The sequence below is a fragment of the Podarcis cretensis genome (genome assembly GCF_951804945.1).
Source record: "Podarcis cretensis genome assembly, chromosome: 10".
NCBI classification, from domain to species: Eukaryota; Metazoa; Chordata; class Lepidosauria; order Squamata; family Lacertidae; genus Podarcis; species Podarcis cretensis.
In genome coordinates, this window is record NC_137179.1 from 3,551,169 (window position 1) to 3,572,191 (window position 21,023).

A 21,023-nucleotide genomic window follows, 5' to 3' on the forward strand; every position below is an offset into this window, starting at 1 on the left:
GGCTGGAGGCTCTACATGCAAGGTGTGCCTATACAGGCCAGTATTAGCAAAGGTGAGGTGTGTGACCTTCTCAAATTTATAGACTGTATGTGAATGAGAAGTTGTGGGTGGGATTGCAGTTTATGGCATCCCTGTGATTTTCTCCACCCATAACGTTTCATGAACTGATACTGAAGTACGAATTCCAAAGTATCTACAAAAATATCACAATATAATAAGAATGATTGTAGTATTTCTACCCTGCCTAATTGGCTGGGTTTCCCCAGCCACTCTGGGCAGCTTACAGTAAACATAAAAGAAAGCAAAACATCAGACATTAAAAACATCCCGCTACAGGGCTGCCTTCAGCTGTCTTCTAAATGTCAGATAGTTGCCCATTTCCTTGCCATCTGCCTGCTTCCCTGTATCTTCGCTTCTCATGGGGGGGTTGAACCTGCAGAAGACCCTCAAAGGAGGACCTCAGTGTACAGACTGAGCGATGAGGGTGGAGATGTTCCTTCAGGTCTACATACCCGAGGCTGTTTAGGGCTTTAGGTTGCAGATCTTGCTCCTCCGCAATGATCTCCAGAGCAAGTTCGACATACAATTAGCAGAGTAGGAAAAAACGCTCAGAGACAGCAAAAAAATTCCTTCAGCAAATAAATTTGTGACTGAAGGCATAAAAGGATTCTGTGCCTGAAAAATGCAACCACAGCAATTTAAAGGTCATCACCAACAATGTGAATTGTGCTCAGAAATGTACTCAGTGACTATCCTTTAGGACTGGTGTTCTGTTGTCTCAGCGGCTGCTCCCATTCTGTTGTCTAGCTAACACATTCTGGATTAGTTGCAGTTTACGAGTCACCTCCAAAGGTAGCCTCATGTATCACATGGCAATAATCCAAGCAGAAGATCAGCAGAGCATGCACCACTCTGGTGAAATAGTCAACAGGCTGGTAGGGTCTCATCCTGCGTACCAGATGGAGCTGGCTGACAGCTGCCCTGGACACAAAACTGACCTGTGCCTCCATGGACAGCTGTGAGTCCAAAATGATGCCCAGGCTTCGCACCTGGTCCTTCAGGGCCATAGTTACCCCATTCAGGACCAGGGAGTCCCCCACACCTGCCTGCCCCCTGTCCCCCTGGAACAGTATTTCTGTCTTGTCAAGATTCAGCCTCAATCTGTTAGCCGCCATCCATCCTCCAACTGCCTCCAGACACTCACACAGGACCTTCACTGGTTCCAATTTAAAAGAGAGGAAGAGCTGGGTATCATCCACATACTGGGGAACACCCAGCCGAAACCCCATGATGATCTCTCCCACCTACTTCGTATAAATATTAAAAAGCATGGGGGAGAGGACGGAGCCCTGAGGCACTCCACAAGAGAACACCCAGGGGTCAGAACACTCATCCCCCAACACCACTTTTTGGACATGGCCCAGGAGGAAAACGGGAACCACTGCATAGCAGGGCCCTCAGCTCCCCTAGAGGGTCCAGAAGGATACCATGGTCAAAGGTCTCCAAAGCCGCTGAGAGATCCAGCAGAACCAGGAAACAGCGCAACCAGGGCAATTTCAGTCCCATGATGAGGCCTGAATCCCAATTGGAAGGATAATGGTGGCAGAAGCTTTCCTGGTCCTGCAGCCCACAAAAGCTCCAGGCACCAGATGTTCATTAGCTTTGAAGGGGCCATTGGATAATTGGTAGTCTTTTCTTCAAAAGACAAATATTTTGAATACCTTTACAGTGACATATGATGTAAATAGTGTTTCTGTTTTCCTTGTTCTACATCGGAGAGACTTTGATACACAGGTCTGAGCTCATTTCTCGGCCTGAAATTGCTGTGTTAGCAGCACTGTGAGCCTGGGCAGCGTGTTTGGGGATTCAGGGCTGCCTAGACAACAAGACCCCCTTCTCAGCCTGGCTTATATGGTCCCAAGGAAAGCAGAGCAGTCCGTTAGGCACCAGCTTGGCTGCAGGAGTTGCTGGAAGGAGGTGTGCAGGGCACCATCCAACCCTCTTAGAGAGTCCACTCTGGATTTGTGTAGGTTTTCCTCCACAGCTTTTTCTTCTCCTGAAGATAACTCACGAGGCAATGAAGGTTTAGGAGCAAAGTTTTCCTTCTCAATGGGCTCCCTTCCCGGATTGACGATCCCATCTGCCCTTCACTTTCCTCTACAGAATGGGCAGAATCTGATGTCAGGGACTCAGCGGGAGCGCAGGGAGGAGAGGAGATGGAAAGCGAGGGGGAGCAATCCGAGGGCAGCGTAGGAGAATATGACAGCAGCCCGATAGATTCCATGAGCCTCTCCAGCGAATCGGAAGATTCACAGAAGGGGGCGCCGATGGGCAGGGCAAGGGGCGACCCAAGGGGGACACCCCAGAAGCAAGGGGCCAGCCGGGACTCCCAGAGCAGCAGTTGCAAATCAGGACCAGCTTCCCCACCAGAGCGTAGTGGGGGGGAGGAGTTCCAGGTGTCAGAGCCCACATATGCACCACCAGCGAGAGAAGATGAGTCAGGGTGGACCACGCCTCCATCGGAGAGCGAGTTAACGGTTAAGAGGAAAGTTGCAGGCTGGGCGCGCGCGCCAAGTTCAAAGGTACAGGCGAGCGGCACAGAAGGTAGCCCGGATAGGGAACCAGGTCCTAAAGCCCGCCGGAAGGAGGGGCAAGAATCGTCAGGGTCAGCGTCAGAGGAGTCCAGGAAGGATGAGACCCTAGCGGGCAGGAGGGCCCAGAGGAGAAAGGAACTTAGGAAGAGGTGGAGCAAAGCGAGAGTCTTAAACTGGTGTGGAGGGGGAGGAGACTCAGACAGGACTTCGCCGGTCTAAGGTCGGGACGTAGAGCTGCACGCTGCGGCTTTAAAATGGAGACTGAATCTCAATAAAGACTTTTGTACATAACTACAGCCTAGCGTTGGTCCTCTGTGAGCTGGGACCTGGAGGCAGCTCTGACATCTGCCTTCTTGACTGTGGGATTCACTGTTGTTCTCATCCTCTCATCCACCAGGGCCTGCCGTCACCGGCAGCAGAATTCCCCCAACCCACCAAGGATTTGGTATCAGGTATCCTCACCTGGTTTAGCCGGCCGGTTGAAATCGTTCCTGAGATTGCGGCCCATTTTGCATGCTGACAGCTTCTGGAAGCCACAGGTGAGAGCTGAGTGCGGGGTGGGGGCCAATGGTGGGTGGGGGCCAATGGTGGGTGGGGGCCAATGGTGGATAAATTACCCCCACCAAAGGTACTACCGCTCCCCTAACACCCCAAGACATCCTATAATTATGATATTTAAGACAGATCAGGAATAAATTCATATCTCAAGAAATAACACAACTTCAGGTTGTTAATGAATCAATACCACATATTCAAGGATGAAGTTCCCGCTAAGTACAGTTATCCATTTGCCTTTAATATCCAGCTTTTTCAGTGTCAGATTAGGATAGTCTTGTGTCAGGAGACGGGCACAAGATCAGGCAGCACATCATTATTATAAGCAGCAATGGGGGTGGGTGTTTCCATCTGGGATTCCCATGCGCCACCTGCTTTCCTTCTGCTTCTCCTGCTCTCTCCATGCAATGTGAGGCATGTAGACTGAGGTCCATTTCCAAGAACAGGAGTTTCCCTGAGCACCCATTCAGCTGACGCCAAGCACCAAGCCTTGTCACTAGTTCTCTGACAGACCCAGACCACAGTCCCTGGAAAAGACGAAGACCTGAGTCTCACAAAATGGTTTATATGGACCTCCTGAGGCCAATGGGATTGTGCAGGTGATTCATAAAGATCTAGAGGTGGAAACTGGGGTGGATGGAGGATTATGATGCAGAGAATGGGAAATGTCCAAAGGAACGATGAACCAGAGAAAGAGAGAGTCTTTTCATAGACAGAGAGCAGCTGCCTTTCCTTTGAGGAAACAATTGATTTGAATAGGCTGTATTCCAAGTTCATGCTGCTATATTAACGATGACTAAGGATTATGAAAGGTTGCTGATGCATTACTATCATTTGATGACATTGCATCTTCGTTTCCTCAAAACTGGGAACATGGGTAGGAGGCGGGGGAATGTAGGAGATGTTGAAATAGGAGAAGGTGCTAATGGAGCTTGCTGTGTTCTCTTCTCCTTTCTTCTCTTCCTAGAAACCCAAACAGGATTTCCTTTCCTCCCACTCTGAAGGAGACGGAGAAGACAGTCAGAATTCTGAGGGATGGGACACTTTATTTCATAAGGTATAGACATTAAAATGTGTGAAATGTGGAATATGCTTCACTGAACGAGCACACATAGCTCACATCAACGACCTCCAACAGGGGAGAAACCATTGAAAGGTATGGAGTGTGGGAAAAGTTTCACTGACAGTGAAAATCTTAGAACACATCAGCGGACTCACATGGGCAAGAAAGGATTCCAATGCATGGATTGTGGAAAGAGCTTCAGTCAGAATGGACACTTAAGTTTACATCAGAGGACTCACACAGGGGAGAAGCCATTTAAATGTATGGAATATGGAAAAAGTTTCAGTCTGAGAGGACAACTCAATATACATCAACAGAATCACACAGGGGGAAAACCATTTAAATGTATGGAGTGTGGAAAGTGCTTCAGTCAGAATGGAGACCTTAAATTACATAAGCAGATTCACACAGGGGAGAAACCATATAAATGTATGGAGTGTGGAAAGAGCTTCAGTCAGAGTGGAAACCTCAATATACATCAACGGACTCACACAGAGGAGAAACCATTTAAATGCATGGAGTGTGGAAAGAGCTTCAGTCAGAATGGACACCTCAATATACATCAACGGACTCACACAGGGGAGAAACCATTTGAATGCATGAAATGCGGAAAGAGCTTCAGTCAGAATGGATACCTTAAAATACACCTGCAGATTCACACAGGGGATAAACCATATAAATGTATGGAGTGTGGAAAGAGCTTCAGTTTCAATTCAAACCTTAGAAAACATCAACAGACTCACACAGGGGGAAAACCTCTTAAATGTATGGAGTGTGGAAAGAGCTTTAGTGATAATGGAACCCTTAGACAACATCAGCGGACTCACACAGGAGAGAAACCATTTAAATGCATGGAGTGTGGAAAGAGCTTCAGTCAGAGTGGACACCTCAATATACATCAACGTACTCACACAGGGGAGAAACCATTTGAATGCATGAAATGCAGAAAGAGCTTCAGTCAGAATGGAGTCCTTAAAATACACCTGCGGATTCACACAGGGGATAAACCATATAAATGTATGGAGTGTGGAAAGAGCTTCAGTTTCAATCCAAACCTTAGAAAACATCAACAGACTCACACAGGGGGAAAACATCTTAAATGTATGGAGTGTGGAAAGAGCTTTAGTGATAATGGAACCCTTAGACAACATCAGCGGACTCACACAGGAGAGAAACCATTTAAATGCATGGAGTGTGGAAAGAGCTTCAGTCAGAGTGGACACCTCAATATACATCAACGTACTCACACTGGGGAGAAACCATTTGAATGCATGGAGTGTGGAAACAGCTTTAGTGATAATGGAAACCTTAGAACACATCAGCGGACTCACACAGGAGAGAAACCATTTAAATGCATGGAGTGTGGAAAGAGCTTCAGTCAGAGTGGAAACCTCAATATACATCAACGGACTCACACAGGGGAGAAACCATATAAATGTATAGAGTGTGGAAAGAGCTTTAGTGATAATGTATCCCTTAGAACACATCAACGGACTCACACAGGAGAGAAACCATTTAAATGCATGGCGTGTGGAAAGAGCTTCAGTCAGAGTGGAAACCTCAGTATACATCAACGGACTCATACAGGGGAGAAACCATATAAATGTATGGAGTGTGGAAAGAGCTTCAGTACGAGTGGACACCTTAGAAACCATCAAAGGATTCACACGGGGGAGAAACCATATAAATGTATGGAGTGTGGAAGGAGCTTTAGTGATAATGCATACCTTAGAAGACATCAACGGACTCATGCAGGGGAGAAACCATATAAATGTATGGAGTGTGGAAAGAGCTTCAGATTCAGTGGCAACCTTAGAAACCATCAAAGGATTCACACGGGGGAGAAACCATATAAATGTATGGAGTGTGGAAACAGCTTTAGTGATAATGGAAACCTTAGAACACATCAACGGACTCACACAGGAGAGAAACCATTTAAATGCATGGAGTGTGGAAAGAGCTTCAGTCAGAGTGGACACCTCAATATACATCAACGGACTCACACAGGGGAGAAACCATATAAATGTATAGAGTGTGGAAAGAGCTTTAGTGATAATGTATCCCTTAGAACACATCAACGGACTCACACAGGAGAGAAACCATTTAAATGCATGGAGTGTGGAAAGAGCTTCAGTCAGAGTGGACACCTCGATATACATCAACGGACTCACACGGGAGAAACCATTTAAATGCATGGAGTGTGGAAAGAGCTTCAGTCAGAATGGAAACCTCAATATACATCAACGGACTCACACAGGCGAAAAGCCATTTGAATGCCTGGAGTGCGGAAAGTGCTTCAGTCAGAATGGAGACCTTAAATTACATCAGTGGATTCATACAGGGGAGAAAGCATATAAATGTATGGAGTGTGGAAAGAGCTTCAGTAACAGTGGACACCTCAATATGCATCAACGGATTCACACAGTGGAGAAACCATTTAAATGCATGGAGTGCGGAAAGAGCTTTAGGCAGAATGGACACCTTAGAAAACATCAGCATATACACAGGGGAGAAACTGTTTAAATGTATGGACTGTGGAAGGAACTGCAGTCAGAGCGGAACCCTTGATTTCTGTCAACAAACTCACACAAAAGACAAACCGTATAAATATCAGGAAAGTAGATACAGGTTCAGTCCTAGTGGAAGTTCTAAATCAACAGACCCATGAACATGAAGAACTTTAGGAGTTGAAACCCTACAAACCATCAAGAAATTCAAAGAGGAGAAGCAGTTTAAATGAAAAGATTGCAAAAAGGGCTTTATTTACAATGGAGTGTTTAAGGAACATCCTGGGACTCTCCCAAGGAAGAACCCATTTAGATGTATGGAGAACGGGACATTTTCCTTTCATTGTCCACTCTTTCTTCACAGCAATGAACTCAGCAGGAAATCAGTCTGAAACACATGACGTGTATTTGAAGTGCTTGTGTATATATGTAAAACTGAACAGCAACGAAATTTTGAAGGCAATGTCAAACAATGTGAGTATAATCTAAGAGGTAAAGCACCTTTTGAGAGAGGATGAATCTGGTTTGCTGGTGGTGAGTGAGGATGAGGGCTGGGCGATATATTGATACCTGGTCCAATACCGGTTTCTAGACCACATCGTGATAACCTTTGAAGAAGAACTGATATGGCAATACACCGTGAATCACAGTGTGTGTTTCTGGGACGTGTCTCCAAGCAGCGGCAGAAAGCTTTTCTTCGTGAAGTCCCTGCAGATGCTGAGTTGCTGACTTTCCTCCCAGGCAACAGGAAGCGAAACACACACATCCATTGCCCTGCGTCCTTCCAGCCTCTTTCCTCCCTTGCTCCCTTCTGCTGGTGTGTGTGCCTGACTTAGATATCCTGTGTGCTCTGTGTGATTTTACTGCTGGAACTGGATTTGCTCTCAGGAGCTAAGTTTTGTGCCTCACTGGGGACCCAGTGAGAACTGTATGCTTTGAAAGCTCAGTAAACTATTACTGAAGAAGTCCTGCTTCCTCTGTGTGTGTTTTTGACCTCAGCGTGGGAATTGCTCTACACGTGGCCCCTACCCTGCTGCTACGTGCCTCATGCCCTGGAGTTGGTCTACTCAAGCATGCAAGATGGCATGCACCAAGCTCTGTCACCCCACCACTGCATGATTTCAAAACACTCCTTATTCAACAGAATTTCATCCCTGCCCCCTGCGCATTCTGAAGAAAACTTGAAATACTGAAATTGAATGGGAGATTTCCCCCCAAGCCTATTTGTAGGATGGGGAAGGTGGGGCTGCAGGTACCAGGGAAGTCTCCTGGGGGGCCCATCTTCAGTCATGAACCCCATGGGCAACCCTAGAGCTCCTGCTTATTCTGGGGTTTGGAGAAGATAGTACTTTTCCATATTCCCAGAAGTTATTATTCAATCCTGCTGCTAGGGAGTATTCCTACCAGAGGACCAGAGTGTATATTACTTACTATCATAATGATTTTACTGCTATGGCTGTTTTTGCTGTCATGGACTGGCTGGCTGGGGGGGGTGTGAGGCACCAGCTGGGGAACCCCCAAGGGAAGAAGGCTCAGAGCCTGGGGACTGGTGGTGGGATGGCAATGAGCAGAAAGAAGGAGAAAATGGAGCAGAACGGGAGGGAAGATGTTGCAGGCTGGAGGAAACAGGGTTTGGTGAGCAGGAAGAGGCTGGGGCAGAGAGCAGTTCGGGCTCAGAGGGAGGAGAGGAGGGGGGCCAGGAGACCCAGAGGAGGCCGGCTGCTGAAGCATCCAGGGAGACCCCCCCTCCTGCTGTGACCAGCTCCCCTCTCTCCTGGTCTCCTAGAGCACACAGAGAAACCCAGTTCAGACCCCATGATCCTGCACATGATATTAAGAGGGTGTTTCCCTGCCCCCCAACATGCCTCACTTTAATCTTGTTGACAATGAACTGTATTTTCAGCCCATTCTCCCTGTTTGGAGAGCTCTTTTTGGTGCTCCTTACAATCTCTCTTTGTTTGAACAACTGCCACTAGCAAACTTTGCCCCCTCCCTACTCATTCCTAACTCTAGATCATTTATGAACAAGTTGAAAAGCCACGTGTCCCAATACTGATCTATAGGGGACTCCACTTTCTGCTTCTCTCCATTCATAGGAGTGTTCCTTTATTAGTACGTGTTCCTCCCTCCCCCCATCCTTCTGTGCTATGGAGGAAACCCTGCGGAAAAGTTCTGGGGTGAATTTCGCTTCCCCATACATCCAACACTGCTCAGCACTCAGGGAAATGGAAGAGGAAAGCTGGCCACAATCCAAGAGACTGAGGTCAGCAGAAAGGGAAACAAAGCCTACTCCAAGGGAAGCCGCTTCAGCTTCCAGCCCGTCTGCTCCCACAATGGCTGAAGAAGACTTGCCCTTTGGGAATGGCGGAGCTGAATGGAAGTGGGCGAGGAAGCCCCACAATCGCTCCTGCTGGAGGAATAGGGGCACTGACCCCAATACTCAAAGGTGATGATCTGGTCCTTTAGGGGCACTCTTACACCATCAGGAACCAGGAGTCCCCCACACCTGCCTCCCCCACACCTGCCTCCCTTGTCTGGATTCAACCTCAATCTGTTAGCTGCCATCCATCCTCCAACCACCTCCAGAAAGGCACACAGGGAATTCACTGCCTTCACTGGTTCCAATTTAAAAGAGAGGAAGAGATGGGAGGAGCCTCCCCATTGTCTTTTCCTTCACAAATCCTGTCTTAAGGGCACATTTAAGATATGAATAGGGTGTAAGGCTGTGACCTGGCACAGGAACTAATTATTTATCATTGCAAAAGACTGGTCAGGATCCCCAGGCAATCCAATCAAGTGACCATTAAACAGGTAACCTGGCAGGCAGGAGGTAAACAAAGCACTCAGATTTCTGATGTAGACCGCCCTTTCTGTGATGTATGCATGATGTTTCTGGGGGTGGTCTTGGACTCCAGGGAGGGAATTTAAAATGTCTATATAAGGGCAGGCACACTTTTGTTCTGGCTTCCCCCCCCCCCCCCGCCGCCCTCCTGCGTGTGGTGAGCGAGGACCCTGTTGCAACAGATCAATAAAGATCAGGCTTACTAGCTGCTTTGCTTCTCAATATTCTCTGGTTGGCCCCTGTTATTTTCTCCCCATTTCCCACAATACATTTTTTCACAGCAACATCCACACATCCCAAATGTGTCACAAAGTAGTTTTGGTGGAGTCGTATAACTGTCCCCCCCCCCCGTCTGAAGAGCACCAGTACCTAAAGCACGGGCGCACGGCTCGTGGCGTAGAGTGGGGGAAGGCAGGATTTTGCAATATAAACATTGTGGGGTGGGGGACCCCAATTTGTAATTGGATTGCCAGCATCAGCCCCTCCCCCGCTCTCCTGATCTACAGGAGGAAAACGGGAAAGGAATAACCTTCCTCCCCGCCCCCTCTCTATTCCTCCCCCCCTCCCGGCACGTCCTCCTCCCACCCCGCCCCCACAACCCCAAATCCCCTCCCCAATATGTTGCTCCTCCTCCTCGCCGTCCGACCTCTCTTCCGGGAATGGGGGGGGGGATGAGCCCCCCTCCCAAACTGCCTGCTTCTCCCGCAAGTGGAGCTTCCATTCCGGATTGCTGCTCTGCGCCGTAGCTCTAGGGGCGCGCGCTTTCGGAAAGGGGAGGAGGGGCGGCAGGGCGGGAGGACACCCCCCCCCCTGGATATTGCAGAAAAGGAAAGGAGACTCTGGAGCGAGGACAAAGAGGTAAAGGGGTCGCGGGGGGAGGGGAGAGAAGGACCCAAAGACCCCCGCCAGGTCCTCAAAGCGCCTTCCGTGGGGCCTGGATCCCTGCGCGCGTGCCTTGGCAGCGGCAGACATGGGGCGCCCACGAGGACCCCTTGCCCCGTTTCCCCCGCACAGGCATCCCTGGGGCCATGTGAGATCTGCACGGAGAAAGGCGGGCCATGAAAGGGTTAACGGGCGCGAGGGACGCCTGGATAGAGACCCCCGTGTGGCTTGTATTGGGGGGGGGTGTCCTCTGGATGGAGAGGTGGGGCGTGAAGGGCGAGGGGTGAGCCCCGCCAAGGCGGCCTCTGGGTGCAGGGGAGACTCAGGGAAAGAGGGAGGGGTCGAGGAAGTCGGGGGGGGGAGCATCCCTGGGGCGGGGAAGGGCAGCATTGGGGGGGGGGGAGAGAGACTCAGGAAGACCAGTCCTTGAGGAGACGTCTTCATCGTGGCACCTTCGGGGAATCTCTGGAGGGGCCTCCTTTGCTTCTCCATCCAGCCCAGGAATCGGCCACTCCTTCAAAGCGACTAGAGAGGGATCCCTGTAAAGTGGGGGGGGGGGTCCTGTCCCCCCTTCCCTTCCTTCCTGCAATCTCCATCCTCTGCCGGCCCCCATAAGCCCCTGCCCAGACACAGCGATTGTGCCCAGTCCAGCCATTGGTCCCCTGGAGAGGAGAGGAAATCCCGAGAGGAAGAGGGGAGGGGAGGGGCCTTCTCAGAAGCGGCTCTTGGTTTCCGCAATCCCACCCAGGAAGCAGCCAGAAACCTTTTCCTCTCTCTCAGGCTTCCATCTTTATTGTCTGGTTTATTGAGGATGAGGAAGATGTACACCTGTCATCAGAAACAGGGGTGCAGAGTCCATGAACGCTCTCAGGCTTGATATAGAAGTTGCACCTCAAAAGCATTTCTGTTCCTCTTATTCTTTGAAGGCAATGTCAGAGTGACTGACAAGCTGAGATACAACCCATCAGAATTCGATGACAGCAACTGCATGAATCTTCCCAGTCAAAGGACCCATTTTCATGATAGACAGTGCCTGGGGCTGGAGGCTCTACATACAAGGTGTGCCTATACAGGCCAAAGACTGCCACTATTAGCACAGGTGAGCTGTGTGACCTTCCCAAATTTACAGACTGTATGCGAATGAGAGTTTGTGGGTGGGATTACAGTTTATGACAACCCTGTGATTTTCTCCATCCTTAACATTTCGTGAGCTGATATTGCAGTACAAATTCCAAAATAACTACAGAAAATCACAATGTAATAAGAATGATTGCAGTATTTATATCCTGTCCATGTGGTTGGGTTTCCACAGCCACTCTGGCCAGCTTCCAGTACACATAAAAGATATTAAAACATCAAACATTGAAAACCTCCCGATACAGGTCTACCTTCTGCTGTCTTCTAAATGTCAGATAGTTGTTCATTTCCTTGACCTGTGAAGGGAGGGCGTTCCACAGGGTGGGTGCCACCACCCAGAAGGCCCTCTGCCTGGTTCCCTGTACCCTCACTTCTTGCAGGGAGGGAACCAGCAGAAGACCCTCAGAGGAGGACCTCAGGGTTCAGAGTGAAGGATGGGGGTGGAGACGCTCCTTCAGGTCTACAGGGCCGAGGCTGTTTAGGGCTTTAGGTCGCAGATCTTGCTCCTCCATAACGATCTCCAAGACCAATATATAGTTAGCAGATTAGGAAAAAACACTCAGAGGCAGCAAAAAATTCATTCAGCAGAGAAATTTAGTACTGAAGGCAAAAGCTAGCAAAAACTTAAGGTAAAGGTAAAGGTACCCCTGCCCGTACGGGCCAGTCTTGACAGACTCTGGGGTTGTGCGCCCATCTCACTTAAGAGGCCAGGGGCCAGCGCTGTCCGGAGACACTTCCGGGTCACGTGGCCAGCGTGACATCGCTGCTCTGGCGAGCCAGAGCCGCACACGGAAACGCCGTTTACCTTCCCACTGGTAAGCGGTCCCTATTTATCTACTTGCACCCGGAGGTGCTTTCGAACTGCTAGGTTGGCAGGCGCTGGGACCGAGCAGCGGGAGCGCACCCCGCCGCAGGGATTCGAACCGCCGACCTTTCGATCGGCAAGCCCTAGGCGCTGAGGCTTTAACCCACAGCGCCACCTTAACTTAACTTGCAGTAAAACCCAAACTTGGTATATCAAAACAGCACTCATGTAAGAAACACACAAGCAGAGTAGAGAATAGCAGAATAGGAAGTGGGACCAGGCGCCTTTCAATACTGCGATTAATAAAAAATTCCATGTCAGAGTAAGCTTGGGACTGGATAACAAGCCTGGCTCACTCCAGTTTAAACCAGTTTCTTCTGGTTCCCAAAGACAAGAAGGTTCAGCATAATCTCATTAAAACTGATCCCACCACCTGCTCTCAGCAGAAAGGAAACTCCCTTATCAGCTAAAATGTTCCAGCTGGAGAAAACACCAGCTTTGAATCACACAAAGTAAAACCACGAGAACCTTCTTGAACCAATAGACTAGGAATGATCTCTATACATTAGATCAACACTTTTCTTTTTTCTGAAAAATGCAGCCATGACACTTAAAGGTCAGCACCAACAGTGTGAATTGTGCTTGGAAACACACTGGAAGCCAGGGAAGATCCTTTAGGACCAATGATATGTGGTCTTGGCGGCTGCTCCCAGTTACTAGTCCAGCTGCCGCATTCTGGATTAGTTGCAGTTTTTGGGTCACCTTCAAAGGGAGCCCCATGTAGAGCGCATGGCAGTGGTCCAAGCAGGAGATAACCAGAGCATGCACCACTCTGGCGAGACAGTGTGCAGGCTGGTAGGGTCTGTCTCTCACCTGTCCCACAGGGACAGTGCTTCCATCTTGTCAGGATTCAACCTCAATCTGTTAGCCACCATCTATCCTCAAACCACCTACAGGCACCAACACAGGGCATTCACTAGTTCATCTTCACTGGTTCCAATTTAAAAGAGAAGAGCTGGGTATCATCCACATGCGTGTGAACACCAGCCAAAACTCCCCCAGCGACTTCATATAGATATTAAAAAGCATGGGGAGAGGACGGAGCCCTGAGGCACCCCACAAGTGAGCACCAAGGGGCCTGAACACTCATTCCCCACCACTTTCTGGACATGGCCCAGGAGGAAGGATGGGAACCACTGCACAGCAGTGCCCCCAGCTCCCCTAGAGGGTCCAGAAGGATGCCATGGTCAAAGGTCTCCAAAGCAGAGATCCAGCAGAACCAGGAAAGAGCTTTGCCCTTGGTCTCTAGCCTATTGGAGATCATCAAGCAGCGCAACCAGGGTAGGATCTGTCATATGATGAGGCCTGAATCCCAATTGGAAGGATAATGGTGGCAGAAGCTTTCCTGGTCCTGCACCCCCAAAAGCTCCAAGCACAAGACTTTCATTAGCTTTGAAGGGGCCATCGGATGCTTGGTGGTCTTTTCTTCAAAAGACAAATATTTCGAATATTTTTACAGTGATGTGCGCTGTGGGTTAAACCATGCACGTGATGGGGCCTGGCCATAGCTTGTGGGTATACATCGGCTTTCCGTGTTCCTGCAGTGCACCAAAAATCAGTTTACATAATCGGCTGTCCTCGGATAGCGAGGGCTAACCTCAGACTCACTGTGCACATTTGCAAGGTTGAAGAGGCTTGCATGCTGATAGCTTCTGGAAGCCACAGGTGAGAGCTGAGTGCAGGGTGGGGACCAATGGTGGATAAATTACCCCATAGGTTGCATGACATTTCCCCCACCAAAGGTGCTACCGCTCCCCTAACACCCCATGACATGTTATGATTATGATATTTAAGACAGAAGAGGAATAAATTCATGTCCACAGAAACAGCACAACATCAGGCCATAAATAAATCAATAGTACATTTTCAAGGTACTATATATTCCACTAAGTACAGTTTATCTATTTGCCTTGAATATTGCCTTTAAAGTGTCATTTTAGGATAGACCTGCGTCAGAAGACGGGCACAAGATCAGAGAGCACATCATTTTTAAAAATATCATGCTGCTTTATTAACATTGATTGAGGATTTTGAAAGTTGCTCATTAATTACTATCATTTGACATTGCAATTGTTACGATATAGAAGCAATGCAGCTGCAAACTGCTAGCTTGAAAGCAAAACATAATGGGAATGTTGGGACTGTCCATGGGAAACAGTCCAGTGCGAAGCACCGGAATTATTATTTTTTTTTAATAAAAAATTTAATAGATTTTCACATTTTACACACACACACAAAACAAAAACAAAAACAAAACATGTATAATTTCATATTCTTACTTTCTTTACCCCCTTTCCCTGACTTCCCCCCACCCCCTCTTCATACATCCCAATTCCAATAATTAATTCAGCAAGTTCTTATCTCCCATCTTTAACATATTATTGTTATTTTGGAACTTAGCTCTTTTTACTTATCCACATTTAACTTATCCAATTCTATTATAAACATTAAGTCCTTTTTCTAAGGTCGACCTAATTTCCCTTCCAAGAATTTCTCCCTTCATATATTAATTAGTTATATGTCATAATGGCCAAATACAAAAATCATAAAATTTTGAAATTCTATTCTCCCCTCCCTCCCTACCCCGGTTTCCATCCCTTCCCAAGCAGATGTCCCCAAAAACAGTTCCTAGCCCGGATTCCTCACATCCGAGGCCTTCAAGTCTCTGTCAGTCTCTCTCTGCCGATTTTGTTGATAACCCTTTTTGTTGGTCCTCAGGTCTCGAAGGAGTTCTGTCACAGTCACATCAAATTTTCTTCCATCCAAAATACTTAAAAGCAGTTGCTGCAAAAGGTCAGCTGATCTCCCATATTCAAAGAGGAAGTCCCAATCATATTTCTTTATTCTTTTAAATTCCAGTATTCCAGGAACTCCAGGGACTTCTTCCTTCATCTTTCTCATCTTTCGCAGATTTGTAGTCCAAAGATCTTCTTCTTTATTTCCTGATAATATAGGCTTCTGATTGGTATTTTCCTGTAATTTTTTCACTCCTTCTTTCCTCTCCACCAATTTCAAAAACGCCTCTTCTGGTTCAGCTGCAGATTCCTTATCAGTCAAATCCTTTATGCATTCAGCAGAGTTGTTTGTTTTAGGGTTCAAGGTCATAAGTTCTTTATTCATAGCCGTACTCTGCTCTTGAAGGATTCCCACGAGAAAAAACATTTTTTCTATCTCTGCCAGTAATTTTCCCTCTGCAGCCATTGTAATGTCTCTAGTTCCCCCTAGGGGGATTCCAATTACTTGATAGTCCTTTTTCCAACAGTCCGTTACTTGTTGTTTATAGCTACGTTGTTTCCAACCACCTCAATTCAAATGCAACACTTTTAATTCAGAGAGTCATTAAATAACAAAGTTCTTAACTTTAGCCGCTCGTTTGACAGCTCCTTTGACAGCTGTCAAACTCCTTATTCTTTTTCCTCCGGCTCACACACAGGACGCTCCCGGGTTCGGGGGGGGGGGGGGGTTACACAAAAACTTCCAAAATTCCTCACTTTCTCTCCAGCACAAGACTTCTTCTGTCAAATTCTTGGAAGTATCTTTTATCTGACACCAAAAACAGTACTCTCCACCTTAGTTCTCCGATCCTTGCTTTAGATCGTTTGTAGGTAGGGGGGGTGCGGACTTCCCTTTAGCACATCCCCCGGTTGTACCGAATTCAAAGGTATAAATTTTAAAGTCCAGATTCCATTCTACTCACGGGTTGTTCTTTTTCCAGTCCGAATTTTGGGAAAAAAAGTCAGCGCTCTCCGGCCATGGCTGCGCGGCTTCGCTCCACTGAAGTAGCAGTCTACTCACAGCACCACGCCACTCCCCGTACCCTCTCCGTAGCCTTTAAAAAGGCTCTTCGTGGGTCGGGGAAGGCGCTTAAAGGTGCCCGCCGAGTCACCAAGTCTGCAGGCTTCCGCACCTGCGGTTTCTAAGGGTCCCCGCGTCGCCGGCGTGGTAAGACCCGTCTTCAGCAGAGCCGATTCCCTCCGGAGCTCGGAGGGAATCCGCCATTAGCCGATCGCGCTAACCCGGAAGTCGCGAAGCACCGGAATTAGCTCAGAGTGTAATATGAGCTCTTCCGTTTGTTCTGGTTCAGGAAGTGTTTGTCACTAGACTGCTGGAGCTTGAAGAGAGCACTCATGTTTTTGTAATACTGCAAAGACAGAAATAAAAGCATGTAAATACATTTCTGTCTATCTCTTTCCCCTGCCGGGGGGGGGGCAGGAAGGGGAGGTGTTCTTCCCACGTTTGAGAAGAATCGCCTATCGAGACCTAGCCTGGATCTTGCTGGGGAATGCAGCCAGGGAGGTCAACAGGGATTCAAGCCTGGTGCTTGGGAGAATTGCCGGTTTCTCCTGATAAAGGCTTGATTTCCGACATCAACTTCATTTCCTAAAAATTGGGAACATGGGTAGGAGGTGGGGGAATGTAGGAGACGTTGAAATAGGAAAAGGTGCTAATGGCGGCTGATGTGTTCTCTTTCCCTTTGTTCTCTTCCTTGAAACCCAAACAGGATTTCCTTTGCTCCCACTCTGAAGAAGGTGATGGAGTAGAGAGTCAGAATTCCGAGAGATGGGACACCTTTAATTTCATTAGGAATACAAGAAGAAGAGTTTGGATTTGATATCCCGCTTTATCAATACCCTAAGGAGTCTCAAAGCGGCCGGCATTCTCCTTTCTCTTCCTCCCCCACAATAAACACTATGTGAGCTGAGTGGGGTTGATAGACTTCCTTGAAAGAAGTGTGACTAGCCCAAGGTCACCCAGCAGCTGCATGTGGAGGAGTGGAGACGCGAACCCGGTTCACCAGATTATAAGTCCAACGCTCTTAACCACTACACCACACTGGCTCTCATAGAAATTAAAATGTGGGAAATGTGGGATATACTTCATTGAATGAGCACATATAAGTTCACATCAATGACCTCCAACAGGGGATAAACCATTTAAAGCTATGGGGAGTGTAAAAAGTTTCACTGATAGTGGAAAACTTGGAACACATCAATGGACTCACATGGGCAAAAAACGATTTAAATGCAAGGAGTCTGGGAAGAACTTCAGTAAGAGTGGGCACCTTAGAAGACATCAACGGACTCACACAGGAGAATAACCATTTAAATGTATGGAGTGTGGAAAGAGTTTTAGTGAGAATACAAGCCTTAGAATTCACCAACGGACTCACACAGGGGAGAAACCATATGAATGTATGGAGTGTGGGAAGAGCTTCAGTCAGAATGGAAACCTTAAATTACACCAACGGACTCACACCGGTGAAAAACCATTTAAATGCATGGAGTGTGGGAAGAGCTTCAGTAAGAATGGACACCTTAGAACACATCAGCGGACTCACACAGGGGAGAAACCATTTAAATGCATGGAGTGTGGGATGAGCTTCAGTACGAGTGGACACCTTAGAACACATCAGCGGACTCACACAGGGGAGAAACCATTTAAATGTATGGAGTGTGGGATGAGCTTCAGTAAGAGTGGACACCTTAGAACACATCAACGGACTCACACAGGGGAGAAACCATTTAAATGCATGGAGTGCGGAAAAAGCTTCAGTCAGAATGGAGACCTTAAATTACACCAATGGACTCACACCGGTGAAAAACCATTTAAATGCATGGAGTGTGGGAAGTGCTTCAGTAAGAGTGGAAACCTCAATATACACCAACGGACTCACACAGGGGAGAAACCATTTAAATGTATGGAGTGTGGAAAGAGTTTTAGTGAGAATAAGGTAAAGGTAAAGGTACCCCTGCCCGTACGGGCCAGTCTTGACAGACTCTGGGGTTGTGCGCCCATCTCACTTAAGAGGCCAGGGGCCAGCGCTGTCCGGAGACACTTCCGGGTCACGTGGCCAGCGTGACATCGCTGCTCTGGCCAGAGCCAGAGCCAGAGCCAGAGCCGCACACAGAAACGCCGTTTACCTTCCCGCTGGTAAGCGGTCCCTATTTATCTACTTGCACCCGGAGGTGCTTTCGAACTGCTAGGTTGGCAGGCGCTGGGACCGAGCAGTGGGAGCGCACCCCGCCGCAGGGATTCGAACCGCCGACCTTTCGATCGGCAAGCCCTAGGCGCTGAGGCTTTAACCCACAGTGCCACCTGCGTCCCTTTTAGTGAGAATACAAGCCTTAGAATTCACCAACGGACTCACACAGGGGAGAAACCATATGAATGTATGGAGCTTCAGTCAGAGAGGACAACTCAATATACATCAACAGAATCACACAGGGGAAAAACCATTTAAATGCATGGAGTGCGGAAAAAGCTTCAGTCAGAATGGAGACCTTAAATTACACCAATGGACTCACACCGGTGAAAAACCATTTAAATGCATGTAGTGTGGGAAGAGCTTCATTAAGAATGGACCCCTTAGAACACATCAACGGACTCACACAGGGGAGAAAACATTTAAATGCATGGAGTGTGGTAGGAGCTTCAGTAAGAGTGGACCCCTTAGAACACATCAACGGACTCACACAGGGGAGAAACCATTTAAATGCATGGAGTGCGGAAAGAGCTTCAGTCAGAATGGACACCTTAGAACACATCAACGGACACACACCGGTGAAAAACCATTTAAATGCATGGAGTGTGGGAAGCGCTTCAGTAAGAGTGGACACCTCAATATACATCACCGGACTCACACAGCGCAGAAACCATTTAAATGCATGGAGTGAGGAAAGAGCTTTAGTTTGAATGCAACCCTTAGAAGACATCAACAGACTCACACAGGGGAGAAACCTTTTAAATGCATTCAGTGTGGAAAGAGCTTCAGGCAGAATGGACACCTTAGAAAACATCAGCAGACACACAGGGGAGAAACTGTTTAAATGTATGGCGTGTGGTAGGTGCTGCAGTCAGAACGGAACCCTTTATTTTCGTCAACAAACTCACACAAAAGACAAACCATATAAATGTCAGGAAAGTAGGTAGAGGTTCAGTCCTAGTGGAAGTCCTACATCCACAGACTCATGGACAGGAAGAGCTTTAATAGTTGAAACCCTACAAACCAGCAACAACTCAAAGAGGAGCAGCAGTTTAAATGGAAAGATTGCAGAAAGTGCTTTACTTATAACAGAGTGTTTATGAAACATGTTGGGACTCTCAGAGGCGAGAACTCATTTAGATGTATGGAGTGTGGGATGTCTTCCTCTCAGAGTCCACTCTTTTCTTCACAGCAATGAACTCAGCAGGAAATCAGTCTTAAATACATGGCGTGTATGTGAACTTTTATTTTACACCATGAAGGAAGGACTATCAAAGGGGAGAGACTTGACTCAAGGCAGCCAACACCCCTGCAGCTCCAGCGAGACCTACCCAGTTGGCATGACCAAGAGGTAGAATGGAAAATTAAAATGATGAATCAGAGGACGTTTGAATCTGCAAATAAGATAGGCAAATATTTGGCATGGCAAATAAGAGAAAGAAGAAAACAAAACACAATTAGTAAGATAAGGGAAGGAGAAAGGATTGTGGAAGAACCAAAAGAAATAAGAAAGATATTCCAAAAATATTATAAGGATTTATATAAAAGAGGAAAGGAAACAAAACAAGAAATAGACTGCTTTTTGCAAGAACATCACCTAAAACAAATTTCAAAAGAAGAAAAAGAGATATTAGACCAGACAATTACTCAAGGAGAGATAAAGAAGGCCATTAAAAAGATGAAAAGTGGGAAAGTGCCAGGGCCAGATGGCCTTTCGGCCAAATATTACAAAACGCTAAGTAACCAAATATCCCCAGTGTTAGGAGAAGTGATGAATAATATATTAAAAGAAGGAAGGATCCCGAATACCTGGAAGGAAGCATATATCACCTTGATTCCTAAAAAAGATGCAGATACCTTGGAAGTGAAAAACTATAGGCCAATTTCATTATTAAATAATGATTACAAGCTATTTGCAGATATAATGGCAGAAAGATTAAAAAAGGTCCTGAACAATAAAACACATAAAGATCAAACGGGCTTCCTCCCAGGGAGACAATTAAGGGAAAATGTAAGGAACTTGATAGATATTATTGAATATTTGGATATGAGTATAGATAGACAAGCGGCCTTGGTGTTCATAGACGCTGAAAAGGCGTTTGATAATATCTCGTGGGATTTCTTGAAGAAAAGTCTGGAAACGATGGGAATGGGAGAGAAATTTAGAAAAGGCATAGAAGCAATATATAAGGAACAGAAGGCAAAGTTGGTAATAAATAACACCACAACAGAATACTTTAGTATATATAAAGGAACTAGACAGGGCTGCCCCCTGTCTCCTCTATTGTTTATAACAGTATTAGAAATACTGAACGAGAGACTAAGGGGGGCAACAGAAGTTAAAGGAGTCAAGGTAGGAAAGAGGGAATATAAAATCAAGGCCTTTGCAGATGACATCGTATTAACCTTAGAAGACCCAAAAAATAGCGTAAAAGAAGCTTTACAAAAAATTGACGAATTTGGAGCCATGGCAGGACTTAAGGTAAATAAAAATAAAACCAAAATGTTGGTCAAAAATTTAACAAAGGAAGAAATGATAGATTTAGAACAAAGGACAGAAATTGCGGTAGCTAAGAAAGTGAAATATCTTGGAAT

General features: G+C 47.1%; 1 protein-coding gene across 1 annotated transcript in view; it reads left to right on the forward strand.

Annotated features, from left to right (window-relative positions):
- Positions 1 to 19,119, forward strand: part of LOC307224845 (uncharacterized protein) — a gene marked incomplete at its 3' end in the record, with an annotated part of 32,562 nt that extends 13,443 nt beyond the window's left edge. The window contains exons 2-4 of the mRNA XM_079992018.1: positions 11,370 to 11,542; positions 16,947 to 18,081; positions 19,091 to 19,119. Of these exons, the coding sequence (XP_079848144.1) occupies positions 17,556 to 18,081; positions 19,091 to 19,119 (555 nt within the window). The 5' untranslated portion in view covers positions 11,370 to 11,542; positions 16,947 to 17,555. The remainder of the gene's footprint in view (positions 1 to 11,369; positions 11,543 to 16,946; positions 18,082 to 19,090) is intronic.
- Positions 19,120 to 21,023: the final 1,904 nt, after the last annotated feature.